The sequence below is a fragment of the Halictus rubicundus genome, chromosome 12 (assembly GCF_050948215.1).
Source record: "Halictus rubicundus isolate RS-2024b chromosome 12, iyHalRubi1_principal, whole genome shotgun sequence".
NCBI classification, from domain to species: Eukaryota; Metazoa; Arthropoda; class Insecta; order Hymenoptera; family Halictidae; genus Halictus; species Halictus rubicundus.
The window spans coordinates 8159025-8175074 of record NC_135160.1 but is presented as its reverse complement, the minus strand read 5'-3'; the positions used below and the strand labels follow the sequence as shown (position 1 = coordinate 8175074).

The 16050-nt window shown below is 47.7% G+C and overlaps 1 protein-coding gene across 1 annotated transcript in view; it reads right to left on the bottom strand.

Annotated features, from left to right (window-relative positions):
- Positions 1–16050, bottom strand: part of LOC143359774 (protein gustavus-like) — a 263051-nt gene that overhangs the window by 241246 nt on the left and 5755 nt on the right. Inside the window, exon 2 of the mRNA XM_076797995.1 lies at positions 8883–9007. Within this exon, the coding sequence (XP_076654110.1) occupies positions 8883–9007 (125 nt within the window). The remainder of the gene's footprint in view (positions 1–8882; positions 9008–16050) is intronic.

The window sequence follows — 16050 nt, the reverse complement described above, 5'->3', positions numbered from 1 at the left end:
CTGTAAAACGGTAACGAACAATCGTAGAACAATTTTTCTCGACTCGTTGGAAAACGAAGACTCCAGTCCATCGATACACTGTGGTCCGAATCGCGAAAACATTTTTTTCAGTTCCGTAGGGTCACTCGAATTCGACCAATTTCCCCAAAAACGAAAATTCTAGTTTTTAATCTACAACCTACTGAACATTTTTTTTAGGAAGAAATAACCTCCGGTGGTCGAAAGCGGATTCTCTGCCCTTTAAAACAAGCTTAGATTCATTGTCGTGCGATTTTTTTTCGCATAGTTACAAAAGTTTAAACATTGGCAATCACCCAGGATCTAGTAACTCTTCGATTGTTCTAATTCTGGTGGTTCAAGTATCACTTAAAGTGCGATAAAACGGCAAGGAAAAATTGTATTTCAAAGTTTCTGGTCTCGTTGGAAAGCGAAGACTTCAATCTTCGTACCCGTTACGGTCTCGGTTGTGAAAAGAATTTTTTCATCTCTGCAGAGAAATTTTAATTCGACAAATTCTGAAGGGAAATAATTCTACAGAAAAATGTTCTCTCGGACGACTGTAAACAGTGTTTCTGGATTATTGCTAACCGTTAGGGTTTTTATTTATTTACAGGCAAGTTTTGCCGTTAGTTTGTTCCAGTCTATCAGCTCCGTGGCTGACAACTGCTTACATACGCTAAGATTAGAGACACTAAGGTCAAGATTCTTGATAGTAATGTAAATAATATTTTGCAGTATCTGTAGAACAGTGTAGATAATGCTATAGTAAAACTGGACGATACAGAAACCAAGTAGGAATTTATGTGCGTAAATGTGCGTTCCTCGAACAATCGTTAACAACTCCATAATTACAGCACATTAATCGGTCATCGCTCATAAAGCATGTATGTTATATACTCATAAAAGCAGCCAATAATTTTTGTGTAACCGTAAAATGCATAAGTACAATAGACTTCCGGCAGGAGGCAACCTGGTGTAATCCGTTCACGATAACCGAACTTTTGGAAATTAATTGAAAGTGATCGACTGAACCAATCTTCTTGAATTTTTGGTGCTATTTTGTCACGCTATTGGAATAACCAAAAATATGTTTGTTGTCAAAAAGAGCCAAACGTAATAGAAGAAAATGGCCAACGAATATTTTCCAAAATGGATAGCACTTTGTACGAGGAATCGCATTACGCGGGAATCTGCAGTACACGTTAAACGAAGTTCAATTTTGCGAAGTGCATGCGAGCGTGGCCGCCGCTGTAGATGGTTAATACCGGTCTGGTTGTATAACGAGAAGAATCAAGGATGCCGGCGGAAAAAACTTCGACATTCGTTCGCAACCGTGGCTAGGCTCGCGCGCCGGCGTACAAAAAGTTGCATGCCACCGAGGGAAAAAAATGGCAAATACTATCGGATTTGCATCGACTCAACATTTACCCGTTGCAAACGAGGTCGTAACGCAAAAAGCCGCACGCGTCGACACGGGAAGAAAGCGGCAAGAAATTGTAGGCGAGGTGGCCTGGCCTGACAGAGTTCTGGTGGAGGTTCGACACGATGCGCGTCGCGGCCGTTCGATCGGGTCGAGCATTAAAACGCGACGGGATTTGAAATGCGACAGAGAGCGCCGCGCGGATTTCGAAGGCAATCGAATTTGCCAACGGCTGAAACCCACGTCACCAGATTACGTTACCGTCGTCGCGGCGAACGTTGTGTAATCGTTAGTGTCGTTTTGTAAAAACGCGTTTCGACATGCTCCCCGTTCCCGTTCCCGTTACCGGACCGCGGATCGTTACCGATTTTTCGACCACCGAGCGGATTCCTGTTCGCATTTCTGCGCTGGCCAACTGCCCACGCAAACCGTACCTTCAACTTCCCCAAGGATACTCGGGCTCGAAAGTGCATAATGCAATTCGCTGCGGCGCCGAACCTCGATGCGAGCGCATGCGGCGCCTTTTTCAATTCTTTCACTCTCTAGGGACGAAAGTGTGTCCATTTCTTCGGTGACATTTCTCCTAAAAACATGGGATTTTTGTTACACAATGCTATTGTATCTATGTATTGCAGAAAACTGATTCTAGTGTAACAGGAACTCGTTGAGGAAGAAAATTAAATTCATAAATCTCGCAAACCTAATCCGTGCAGTGGAGGGTTCACATATTCCTTGCATACAATTTAATTACAATGTTTAAGATTTGAACGTACTGTTTCGTTTCATCTGACGCACTTTTTGAAATTTTACAACTACTTTACTACGCGATTGGATTAACTGAAAATAATCCAATAAAACAATCTGAAAATAAATGATAATTTTATCAAAAATGTATAACATCTACTGAATTAATTCGTGTATTCTCAAACATCGCGCATTCCTATAATTTATTAGTATGCCTTCATCATGAAACAATTTTTCTAGTTTGAAACATTTAACTAGTTTAATAGTAATTTGTACCGCATGGCCAAGTAGAAATGAATGTTAATTTAATGGTAATTAATGTTAATTAATTGATTCAGCACGTTATGGCACGTCCCGAGTGATTTTTCACTCTGTCATTAAAACCAATAATTCGTAAACAAGGTGAGTGCCACACTTTTTGTCGCCTCGAAAAGCAACGACATGAAGTGTTCATTAAGCGAATCGCGTTAAACAAGCAATAAAACAATACAATTTCAATACGCAGAGATTCTTTAATCGCTTTTCTGTCACTTTGCAACATATATTCTGCAATAGGAATCATTTTAATCGCAAGATAAAAAATTACATGGCACAACACATTCCTATCACCCGCAGCAGGGGCAAATGTTATTAACTATCAATTACTCTTCAGCGCCCACTCAGCGTTTATTATCTCAACGACCGAAACGATCTAAATAAAATTGTAATTTCCCTATGGAAAATTTGTATGCAGCTCATCGATGACTCTAAATAAAATAACGCGCAATGTAATTACCGTCGCTGCCTTTAGCAGGAAAAATAAAATACGCAGCTGTACAACGAGCAGCGCACAGTTGTCAACGAAGAGCTTAACAAATTTCGCGATGCAGGTTTTTCAAAAAATTACCCGTGCTCGGTTGCAAACCCAGCGCAGAATTTCGCCCATTTACGTCATCGTTGTGCTCATTATTTCGCGTGTCGCGTCAGCTTCGTAAGCGTAAATATTGTCACGTAGATTTCCGCGCGGTGTTTACGTGCAATAAAGATTAGTCTTGTTATTGTCGCGGACACTATTCGGCGCGCAATATCGCCGACGAAACGGTCGTTTTGCTGCACTTCCTGGTGCGACACAGTGCGACCAGTGTCGCGACGAATGCCCACGCGCCGAAACTTGTTTCGGACGTCGAGGCGGATCGTTATCATCGGTGGCGAATAATTCTCGCGGATGACAGCGGGATTGCGAGGCTGGTCGCATCGGCGGAACGCAGCCGGAGGAACCAGCTGGCAGGATGACGCGCGGAAACGGGAAGGAAAATACGAACGAAATTGAAAAGAGAAACTAACCTTGATCGTCGGTCCAGTTTCGAACGCGCGCTCCCGCGATTCGGCCTTCCACGTTTGCCAGGATCTGTTCTGATTCCACTGTGATATCAGGCACGCCGGCGACAACAGTCCTCGGACAAAATCCTGCGCGAGGATCCTCCGTGTCTTTCGCACCACGAAAATCCGTATGTTTCAGGACCTTCGCTGTCCCTCTCGGAACACGTCTATCTCTCTCTCTCTCTTTCTTGTCGGCTTTCTCGCTCGCTCTCTCCTACTCTTACTATCTCTCTCTTTCTCTTTCTCGCTCGTTCACCGCAACACACGGAAAATGGCAGCCCTACTGCACTCGAGAGCAACGCTTGCCAACCCGCGCACTCACACTACCGTGAAAACGTCCGGAAAAATCGCGTGAGTCGAATCGGCCGCGCCTTCCAGTATATCGTTTCCGTAACACACGGGCACACGATCGATCGTAGACGGGATCACGCGGGAAACACGCGTGTCGGAGGACGAGTACGCGAGCAAAACTTTCCGAAAACCGAGGAAACGATGCAACGAGCCCTTGTTTACGACGCGACTACGCGTACGGTCTGCCGTGCGGATGCGCGCGTCTCGTTGGCATCCCTGCTCTCGACCGCCGATACCAGAATGCATCGCGACCGTCACGACAGATGGCGGTAACTGCCCATCCACCGACTTTACCGCGGGAGACGTCCTCGCCGTCGGTCACTCATCGGCAGACTGCGATTTTATGTGGTTTACGACGAAAATGGGTAGGACAGGCGAGATATAAAAATAGATCAGTCACAGAGGAAATGAGAGTGCTCACGACCGGGATTTTAGTGTCCCCGGTATAGTGCTACCCTCTAGTCTAATTTTTAGCCTGAACCAGAACCTGCATCATCTTACCTGCATCATTAGCAACGGATTCCAAATAATGCCAGAGTGGATGGTAATTCTATGTTAAAAGAGGGTTTTCGATGTATGCTTGATCCAGTCTAAAAGATGATGCAGGTTCTAATACAGGCTAAAAAGATGATGCAGGTTCTGTTCCAGGCTAAAAAGACGATTCAGAAAAGTAGGGACACTAAAACCTCGAGCGTGAGCACTCTCATTTCCTCTCTGATATAGGAATAGATGTCATCTTATGGGGTTTCGTTGCAGACGAGGTGTAGGACTAGACCAGTCACCTTATGGGATTTCGTGTTGCAGGATCTGAAATATCGACATCGATAAAAGTCAGTGGTTTTTTTGGCGCCCTCTATGCAAACAGAACAGCCAACTGGTGAACTAGATCGCAGCACACACAACATAACTCATGAATGTGGGCATGTTAGCGAGAATCGAGTATCTTGTACATTTGAAAGGCTCAATATTACTACACACGAGGTATAGGAGTGGTACTCTCACGAAATCTTGAAGAACTTAATAAATGGAAGATTGTTTTGCACAGCATTTTTAAATTATGTACTGAATTGTTTATAGCCATATTTCTGTTACTTCCAAACGAGTGCATTCAAATAGAAATCCGATTATTTTTGTCAAAAATGATTCTACTTCTACTGTCCCAGTGAACTGTAATTATTCCATGATAAATATTCTTTTGCCAGAGAGAAAATGAGAGTGCTCACGCTCGGGGTTTTAGTGTCCCCACTTTTCTGCAACATCTTTTTAGCCTGGTACAGAACCCGCATTATCTTTTTAGTCTGGAACTATTTTTACGATAGAGAGATTTCTGTGCAGGGCTCGCTTAGATCGAGAGCTGGTTTTGGGCAGAGTCGATAAGCTTCAAGTTACCCGAGAGGATAATCAGTACTCGGTACATGAACATTCGATATTTAAACTTTAGCAAACTCGTACATTAGCCGATGGACAATAGAGAAAAGGAAAAGAATTTTAATATAAATTGAATTCCTAAAATACTGTTTTATTTCTCGTTCCCCTGTAATGTAAAATACCCCCAACAGATGTCACTTTACTTCCCCAAAGAATCGGGTATTCACAGATCAGCGAACCATAAAAAAGAATAATAATTCGCTATCGCAGCTGTCCTTAGATTACGAAGTTCAACGGTAGTCGTTTTATGGCTCGAATCGAAGTCCACGTATCGTTATATAACGTCTATTGCAGCAACAACGATTGGCAAGAAACAGAGCGACGGTCGGTATCGAGCAAATATTTAATGTTTAACCGAGGCGAGCGCAGATGAAACGTCAAACGTGGAACATTGAGCGGCGAACGAGCCGATGGAGACCAAGTATTTGTCACCGTCGTATGCGATCGAACCGGAGAACCCTGGTGTTCTCGTCAGACATAACAACTCGAAGCAAACCGTCCGGTTGGTTTCGAGATCCCCGCGTACTGGCCGCGTTGTTTCTCGTTCGCGCAATAAACAATCGGCCGACCCTGTGCGAGCGGCCGTTAAAAATGCCGAAGAACGCGTGTAAAATGTTCCGATAGATCGGCCGCCTGGCAGCGTAACAGAATAATCGCGGCTTTTCTTTCCACCGGGCGACCATAAATCGCGGACGACGTTTTACCCGGTAAGGACACTCGTTTTCGTTCATTCGAGCATAATAAATTCGTTTATCGTTTCATCTGCGCGAGCGGTTGCACAACGGCCGCTCGGAAGATACGAAAGCTACCGGGGTGGCGAACGGAGGAACAACGGGGGCTGAAAGGGGGGGGTGTAGCAAGGGGGTTGATGGCGAAATAGGGGTAGCTTCGTGCCGGGGCCTACGTGACAGCGACGGGGACGCTTGGCGGTGGTCGGCGATGGTCATTTGTGGGAGCTGAACTGACTTCTTGGGGGGACGAAATGTCTCTTGCGATCCCAGCTAGAGATACCGGACACGCTACACCCTTTCGAGGCACTCTCGAAGCCACCCCCTTCAACGGGAGGAGGAGGAGGCGGAGAGGGTGATGTCCACCACGACACGCCACAACCGCGACCGGAGACATCGAGATTGTCTTCGGAGGAGGGTGGTAGAAAAGAACCCACGAACGTATTTTTGCCTCGGTCGCGGAAAGAATTGCCACGACACGCACGCTGCCTGCCTGCCTGCCTTCGCCTTGGCTGTCTCTCACGAAGAGGAATACTGCCGAACCACTCGTAAATTACGTCGTGTTTAACATCGTTCTTTACGGTGTCGCGTTCCACAATTTAGTAGACGAAGCCGCTGATAAATTTCGGACACGTCAAAACACCGTGTAAGCCGAACGGATCGGCAATCGGTAATGAATCGAAGCCTCCGGCGGAGCTCGAAGACGATACTTGCAGCCGGCTAAACCGCAGCTTTGAACTGCCGTATGGTTGCCAAGGATATCAAAGTTTCTTTCTTTAATAAAAGCTTTAATTCTCTGGAATAAAATGCAGGAAGTCTGTAATTCAGATACGCTGTAGATGTAGGGATAAGAGAGGCTGTTCAAGTTTAGTATCAATTACAGCTCAAAATCCTGCCTTCTTAATAGAAGAGATATATTTTTCTTGAACTCATATTATAATTTGTCATTTAGCTTGATAAAATAAAGTCTAACCAAGACTGATGAAGTCGCAGTGGCCGAAACCGGAGAAATCGCGAGATCATCGCTCACGGTGAAAATAATTGAGTGCTCGGGTATCGTTTTCCGCACGGGGTCCGTGTATGCATCGCGGCGCAGGCTAAATTGTCGGTACGTGTCGCGATACCGAGGATGCCTATTAACGTCGATTGTTAAAACAATTACAATATCTCGGGGACGAATCAGCCGGGACGCGAGAAGATTGTTCATGCGTGCGCGGGCGCGGTCGCGCGTCGGTTCTTAATAACTATCCGCGTGTCCCTCGCGCGTACGCTTTCCTCCCGTTCATCGATCTATCCAGCCTTGAGCCCGGGTTAACGCGTTCGTTTCTCATCCAACTCCTGGGACAGCCTCGTGTTTCATCACGGATCATGGAATAACAACGAATGGAAATGCGAGCTCCGCGTAGGAAGCGGGTCGTAACGAGGCTGGCTACGAGCCGACATGTTTACAAGTTCGACTGGCGACCCCTTCTCTCTCGTGTTCGAGAATCGGTTCCGGCGCACGATCGAGACTTCGGCGGTTAGGCGAAACGCGCTTCTTTCGAAGTCGTTTCTCCGGCAGCTTGAATCTTCGCCCATGGCGAACGGAAGGTCTGGGCAGCACGAAACCGAACGCGGTGCCGCGAAAAAGATCAAAGGACTCGGGGAGTAACCCGCGACGACGACGCGACCCGCCACGTATTTTCATACGGGAACGAGCGCGAGCACATCGCGAGTCCCACACTGTACTCGCATAAAGAGCAGGAAGACCATATACTGGTCGCGAGAGGTATGATAAGCCGTGCGCATACTTGACGTGAGTACTTCCAGTACCCACGATACTCACGTGAGTACCGTGTGGGGCAGCCAGCTCGGTATCAACCAACCGAGACACGGCAACGCAGCTCCTGGACATGCCACCGAGATCACCAACCAGATATCGTCCGCTCGTATTTATGGCTACCGAGATTTCGCATTATTAGGGCCATTTACCGTTTTCGCCCTATAATATCAAGGCGTATGGCTACCTCGCTACCAGCCCGGGGAACCACCTTGAATCGCGGATCGTGAATTTCAGGGACGACAGCCCTCGAAGGTGCAGTCGCTCCACGATCCTCGGAGAACCACCGATCGAACACCTTGTCGTTTTCGTGTTTAACCAGCTCGAACCACGGAACCTATACTAATCGACGAACGTGGGGTCCGGTCGGACCCACAATACTCATCTGGTTTATATCTCTTTCAAGAGTTTCTACTTTAATTCGGGAAGCCTCTGCTTTCGTATATATTCGTCTAAAATGTTAATGAATCAGTGAATGCAATATTTTATTTCTCTCTAACAATTTTAATACGTCGAAGGTATTGATACTCTTCAATTCTTGAAATCCTATTATTTTAAATAACGCCCGCTCAATTCCGTCACAAATACACAAAAAGTTCCATCAGCAATTATTGTTTTATCAATCGACAGTATGTACAGGCTAGTAAAGTATCGTTTTACCATTTCAAACGTCACCCATTCAATCCCATCGCAAACACACAAAAAGCATTGTTCTTTCAGCAATTATTGTCCCATCAATTGACAGCATGTATGCCTGAGCTGATACGAGGGTTAATAACGCATAATTCGAGGCTCCGCGAGCAGTAACGATCATCCTCTCCGCTCGCGTCGCAATTATGCTGTTTGTCAAGACGATACTGGACAGCGGAACACCGCCGTTAAACGCAATTATCCGTCATAAATTGCAGGTATATTGAAATAATTAGGGGACGGTCCCACGAGCTGTCCAATAAGGAGAAACCTCGTGGGTGCAGCCGGTATTCGAACGATGACACTCGTTCAAACATATTATCGGAGTAATAGCGTCGATTACCTTACTCGTCGGTGGACCTGCAGCGTGAAATCAAGCAGGGGTAGTATCCCGTGTCGATAGGTCCGCCGGTGACGCGTTTTCCAGGAGCTCCTCATCGATCGATGCGAATCGTCCACCAGGTATTTCTGAAAAAAATTACAATCCATTACTACAAGACACGGAAAAATTTCAGGACGAAATTACGAACTTCTTATTCGATTAGTACAATCTACACACTAGGTACATCGTAAAACGCATTTATAGAAATTAGATTGCGAACAAACAGTAATTCTTTATTTTCTTTGTGACAGCAATTTTGTCCACTTTATCATGTTGTAATGTCCACGTATAAATTATTTTGTAGTCGCGTTGATCACGACAATGCATTTTACCAATTGATGTTATATTACGTCTCTGTGAATGTGTAGAAGTGAAAAATCAAACTGGTCTCAATAGCAAGCAATGTAATCAAAATATACATTGTCACATGCATTGACAATTCGGACACCACCGTAGAACATTCTTGGTTTGTTTTTTTACAGTGATTAGTAGACTGCGGATTTTATGATTTTTATGGTAAGAAAATTGAAACAGTAAAAGCATTAGAAGAATTTACAAATACCGTGTTCAATACCATGAAGCTATTAAGAAACAAAATAAATGTCCGTGTAGCTCCTGTATCTAGCAATTTTTATTTCGCATAAAAATCCGCAGTCTAGTAATTAGGATAGAACCTCGCAAAGGCGACCAGGTCGAGAATTCGACTTAAGATAAAGTTAATCGAGGGCGGTGAAGGCGATGGACCTGGTGAAAACCATCTATCTCGCGGAGCCGCGTTATCGCGAGCGTTAACATTCGTTTTCCTGGACGCATTGTCCTGGGATCCAGTCGGGGGCGGGCTCCTCATCCGTCTCCCATTCAGCAATCCCGAGTCCCGACGTTTCCGAATCTCCGAGTCGGTCCATTGTGCTCGGCCCTCGCGTTGCTCACTCCAGCCCTTTCCTTCCCCGGGTTTTCCCTATCTGCCCTGTGCCCTCTCCTCGGCGTCTCTCCTCCGCCCCCTCCCCCCGGGGGTTGCTCTCGCGGTCGATCTCTCTTTCCATACTCGGAGTCCTCTCGTCCAGAGGTAATGCGGTGCCTCGAGGAGAACGCCGACGAAGGGGTGGATCGAGGGAGACGAAGAGGAAGAAGAGAGGAGGGCGAGAGAGCGGCTCTCTCGCAGATGGGGTTTTTAGGGGTGGCGACATGGAATCCGGGAATTCGTGTCTCGCGGGGTAGCTCTATCGATTCTCAACGAGACACACACCATCCTCCTCCGGCTGTATCTCGGATCGCGGGATTCTCGTTTACGCGAGAAACCCGCCGCGCTCGTCCCGTTCTCGACAAAAGCGAAGTTTCGCTCGTTACCGAGCGATAAGGGAAGGATTCATTGGCGGGGGGTGCGGGGGGGTTGGCCAACGTAAAACTTGACGATTTCGCCTCGGCACGGAACGTGACCGAGTTAAAAATTACCGGGGGTCGGGTTGTGACGGCCGAACGAACTTTCTTCCCTTTTTTTTCCTTTTCTGTTTTCTTTCTTTTTTTTTTTTTTTGGTTTTGTTCACAGAGAACCTCTTCTCGTGAAAGTCATTACGCGCACGAAATTGCGCGCGTTGGCCCCGGCCACCAGGAAAAAGGATACGCTTTAATATCGAAGCGACTTTGAAAAACGTCCCAGAGGAATATTTGATGTTAAAGAGCAGCGCGTGTAATAGACGTCTGCAGCAGGATCCCCATCGGTGACGAAAATGGCGAGAAAAAGTGGAGGTAAGGCTGCTCGAACCGCACCGAGGGCGGCGCACGTAACCGATAACCGATAAATCTTGCGATATCGCAGCATATTAGGGACGTGAGCACCGCAAACTCTGACATGCAGCCGCGGAACTCGCGGCCCCGTGATTCTAATCCGTTTTCACTGCTAACCCAAATTAGGGGAGAGCAACCTGCCCTGAACTAGACGTCCAACCATCGTATACTTTCGAAAAGAAAAATATTTACGGAGCCGTGAATAGCATCGATTGATTACGAAACGTGCTTCGCGTCTGATTTCGCTACATGTCTTCACGAAGAAAAATAGCCACAGTGTTGCCGATGGTATTGATCATTTGTAAATTAGATCCAACTGCACGAATATGCACGTACCGTCTTTGTACTGTCTTCGCCAAAATATTTTATTCGAGAACATTTATGACAAGGATTAGTAGATGCATTTAGATCTTTAGTACTGTGTCTTTTCACAAAAATGTGTAGCTGCAATTCGGAAAGTTATTATTACTGTTCACTTATATTTATTGCATTCGCAACTAATAACTGAGTTTCCACTGTTGAGCCAATTCTCTTTCTCATTCTACTTAAACTGCTGTCTGTCGAGCATTTATCATTGTCTGCGTCATTCTTCAGTCGGCAGCACGGAAGAGTAGGAGATTAAAATAATTGAAGAGCGTCGACGCATTATTTTCATTTCGCTGAAAAATTGTTTCTTCCTTTAAAAGGTTAAATGTTTGTTCCAGAAAATTTGCATTTTGCGCAAAGATGCTCGGTCCAGACGTTACCGGTTTGGTGTGCACAGTGTCGTCTCGAGGTGCAACGGTGTCTTCGGCTTGGAAAGTCGTTGGAAAGCAGATGGCGGATTCCGATACGATGAAAACTCGGGACACGGTAGGGCGTAGAAAGCGAACCACAATATCGCGGCGATAAATCCATCGGGAGTTGATCAGCCGGCACTCTGCAACCAGTGCACGTACTCCTGGTATATCCACGGCATGACCAGGACGGTACGCCATCTTGAGGGTTCCCTCCCCTCCGCCCACGGGGGCTGATTCTTTATTGTTTCAATAAGCACAGCACAAGTCCAGCCTTATTAGCGAAATAAACCTCTTTTAACGGCGTTGCCGTGCCCCTTCTCTATTCTTCTTTTTCCTTCGTTTTGCTTCTTCCATTCTTTTCCCTTCTCCGACTAGTCGGAGAAAGGGAGAGAAAGAGAGAGAGAGGGAGAGGAAGAAAGAGAAAGAGAGGGAGAGAGAAAGAGCAGAAGTTGCCCCCTCCGGGTGAAACGTTCTACCCGGCAAGAGGAGACGAAAAAGATCCTGAAGAGATGAGAGAGAGGCGTAGGAAGGGGGAGGGGGAGGGCAAAGGATTCTTGAAAGAGTTCTCTTTCAGAGGAGTCCAAAGGGAGAATCGATAGGTTTTTCCGTGGGTTCCCATGGAGACCGCGAAGCGAATCGGACTATACACACGATAAGCGACGAAGACGTAGAAAGAGCATCGCGCCGCTAGCACCACCCTGCTACCCCGTGCACCTCTTCCTTTTCCTGTCGGGCTTTCACGTGAAATTCCGAGATTCCTTTTAAACTCGCTTCCCTCCAAACGCTCCTTTCCATTGCCGTTTTCGACCTCGTCTACCATGGCGAATTATTATCATACCCACTCAAGACTAGTCTTCCGGCTCTCGTTATTGAGGCTGCAAGCCTGATCGATTAAAACATCTGTCCTTCTATTAACGATCTATGAACTGGGACATGAGCTGGCTCCAATAGATCAGAGGAGCACCACAAGGCATTGACTGTATATATTTTACGTTTCGAATGTTTCATTTTCATGGGGTTCTACGATTCTTCGGATCTCCTGGTCAATGGGTTAACGAACTCGTCAAGAATTTGTATAATTATGATCGGGGCGCTGCAGCAACAATAGCTGCTCGAGACTTTCAGAGATTTGAGATTTGGGCATTATACAGTTTTCACTTTGAGGCTTTCGGGGGGTAAACCTTGTCCTTTTAGAATCATTTCCCCAGCGTTCCGCTTATCGAGCGTTGCGACTAGCTTCCTCAGGGTTCAGAAAGACAACGATACCGCTGATGGAAATATTTCTTAAAAAGGTAACCTGTTTGTCTGGCAATTTCAAAAGCGCATTATTCCAGACCGTGAAAGTCTGGAATCCGTGATAAGCGATCGTTTCGCTTCAGATCGCGTTCCGCGAAGCTCAGGCGGCCCGGCGATATAACGGCGTCGGCTAGAGGGAACGAGCGTCCAGCATCGTTGGGGTCGGCCATCTTGCTGGATCGTTTCTCATCTTTTACGAGGCTCGACACCGCCGTTCCGCCGTTCCACCGCCGTCTCGTGTCGTTTCGGCCCCCGCGAGAAACAATTGAATGTCGCCGAGTTTATTTTCGGAAGCCTTAATTTAATTCCCGTCTTGTCGAGGGCGAGTCGCAGGAAGAAGGAGGAGAAGGATGAGGAGGAGGAGGAGGAGAAGGAGGAGGAGGATAAAAACGAACAGAGAGAGAGAAAGAGTGAGCGAGAAGAAGGGGAATGGAACGACCGCAGTTAAGAGACGGATCTTTTGTTTCTTGCCGCTCTCTTGGTCGAGATGGTCTTTTTAAGTCACGTCGACCTCTCTCGAGGGTCCGGGTTTATATCCGTTATGACGATCGATTGTTAGATCACTCGCATAATAAGAGCTCGGCCATTCGCCGCGCGCGCAATACCTGAAACCAACCCATAGTGCTCGCACACGGCGGTGTCAGTAACAAGATGGCCTTCGGAGAGGAGAAACCTGGGCGTTTGCGACCATAAAATCTGCGAAAAAGAGTTAAAGAAATATATGATAAAAAATCGTTCTTCCTAACGTACAGGTTTAACCCTTTACGCTCGAAGCTGTTTCAACTCCAAAACCAAGGCATTTTTTAACCTAGAATATTTCCATTGTACATGATTTAATCTTCTATGATTTCTCTTATACACATGGAGTTTATTACTATCATTCCTGCTTACAATACTTGCATTTCTAGTAGCTTCTTGGACACAAGTACAGCAATGTAAAAATTGTTTCAAATAATAGTATGGCAACTTTTAGTGGCACCGCAGGCTTGTCGGGTGCTAAGGGGAAATGTAAGCATCAAGAGCGCAGGATACCGATACCGATCGAACACGCAACATCCTAATCGGTAATCGGTAATCGCCGGCACCCAGTAACTCCGCCAGCAAGCGGAAAAGGAGTTTAATCGTAGCACTAACGATAGGAGCGATTTAACGAGAACTACATCTCGCGAAGTTCGCTGTTCTGAAGAGCCCGGTGAAATATTCTAGCAGCCGGCGAAGTTCGACCGGCGCCGAGTACCGCGCCGACACCTCGGCCGATATTTAAATGGGGATCACACGTTTGACGGACCAAAGACGAAATTCGTTACGAGGCTGTGCGGCAGCGTAGGCGGTGGCAGAGCGGCAGCAGTGCCAGTGCCAGAGAGAGCGAACACACCGAGAAGGTACTTCACACGCATTATCTCGCGATGCGTACCAGCACCAGCAGGGCATGCCTGCGCGCCGCGCCGGTGTGCTGGTTGCACAGGTGTATGAGTGCGTGGTAGCTTTGCCAGGAGTCAGTGACACCTCTCGCATCGTCGGTGGCGGCGGCTGCGGTTTCTGGTAGCCATGGTAACCACCTCCAACACCCCCGCACCTCATCCTCCACCTTCCTGAGGGGGCTCCACCACCACCTCCAGCCCCCACCAACCATCGAACAGCGCCTCCACCTGCGCTCAGCTCGTCTCCGTCTCTCCCGCGCTCTTCTCCGAGCGGTTTCCTCTTCCAATTATCATACCATCTCGCTCTCGGTCTCACCCTTCTTGGATGTCTCTCCTGGCTGGCTCGTCCGCCCCCCTCGCCGCAAGGGAAATAGCGAGAGAGGAACGGAGAGGAACGACGAGAGAACGCGATCGCCGGACGAGGATCGACGTACAAGTGGCCACTGTTGCCAAGGCTATCTTTTTCTTCTCTTCGCTCTGCTTCTCTGTCGCGCGAGTTCTTCTCCCGTCGACGCGGACGATACACGCAAGCTGCGCGCCCGTTTACGTGGTTGCACACCCGACGACGACGCTGTGTATGAATAGATGCAGCAGCGTGTTACCGCCGCGTCGCAAATGAACGCTGCCTCCGCCCGCTGCGCCCCGCCGCGCCGCGCCGCCGGTGCATTCTCCGCTTCTCGTCTTTCCTGCCTCTGCTCTGCTCGCCTCTGTCGCCCATCCATCCGTTTCCCTCGTCTGTCTTACCTTCTTCCTCGTAAATACCTTTCCACCCTCTCTTTCTCCGCTCGCTGGATCTCCGCCGTACGCTCGCGGTGCATGTATATCGCTTCTCTCTACGCGTGTCTGCCATAATGGCGTTGGCCCGTCGCAGCCGCCAGTTATAGCCCGATGAACGACGGGATGTATGACTAACAGTTCCTGCTATTCTTGGAGACGAGCTTCGCGTTCCGAGTACCCGACGAAAGGATTGACAGAACGGCGATTCTTTGCAGCCGAGGTTCCAGACGTTTTTCAATGTTTCTGCACCCAAGAGCCGAGCGTAAATGAATGAATCACTGGCTCCGGAGAGCACTCGATCCGCCCGACTACTGTATATTGTCGTTGTAGAATTCTGTACCGTGTAGAGAAGAATATAAATTTAATAGCTCCTTCAACAGCTTCAATTTCAATCGTGAACCCGCAACACACCTCCAGTATCCTAGTCTCATAGATTATTTTTAAGCTTCCTTTTAGCAGATTCGAGACGCTGTCCTCTCCTTCGGAACGAATCGAAGACGTTGCAGCGGAAACCGAGCAAGTTCGCTTCATATCCAAGATTTCGCCAAGAGTCTTCAATTCTAATCAATCATTGCAGTGTCCCTGGTCCTCGTTAACTTTGTCAGAATCCTTCCTCCCTGTGTTTGATTTCTGGAGCCTCGCGGCGTCCTCCATTTTGGATGATGCGGGCATGCGAGGGTACGCAGAGAGGCAGAATGATCGCGTCCGGAGCGCAAACGCGAGGATGAGCAGAGATGCTCTCCCCGGATCGAGCCCCGGCCCAATCAGAAGCCGAGGATGCTCCCCTCGGTCCAATCCGGGCCTCGGGATAGCTGCGGGGCACGTGCACACACGCGCAGCCCGGGTATCCTGAAGAGCCGAGGGACACACCGGCTCCGATGAGCGAGGGAGGCATCACCGCGAGTGGGAAGATCACCGACCAATGGGGAGACCCGTTGTCGGAGATAACGATGGGTCGAGTTATAGCAGCGAGGGACTGCCGAGAAGCGCTGCCGAGTGGGAGAAGATAGCTACTGACTTTTGCACCAATCGTGATCTCCGGATCGAGCGACGCGGAACACGATGGAGGAT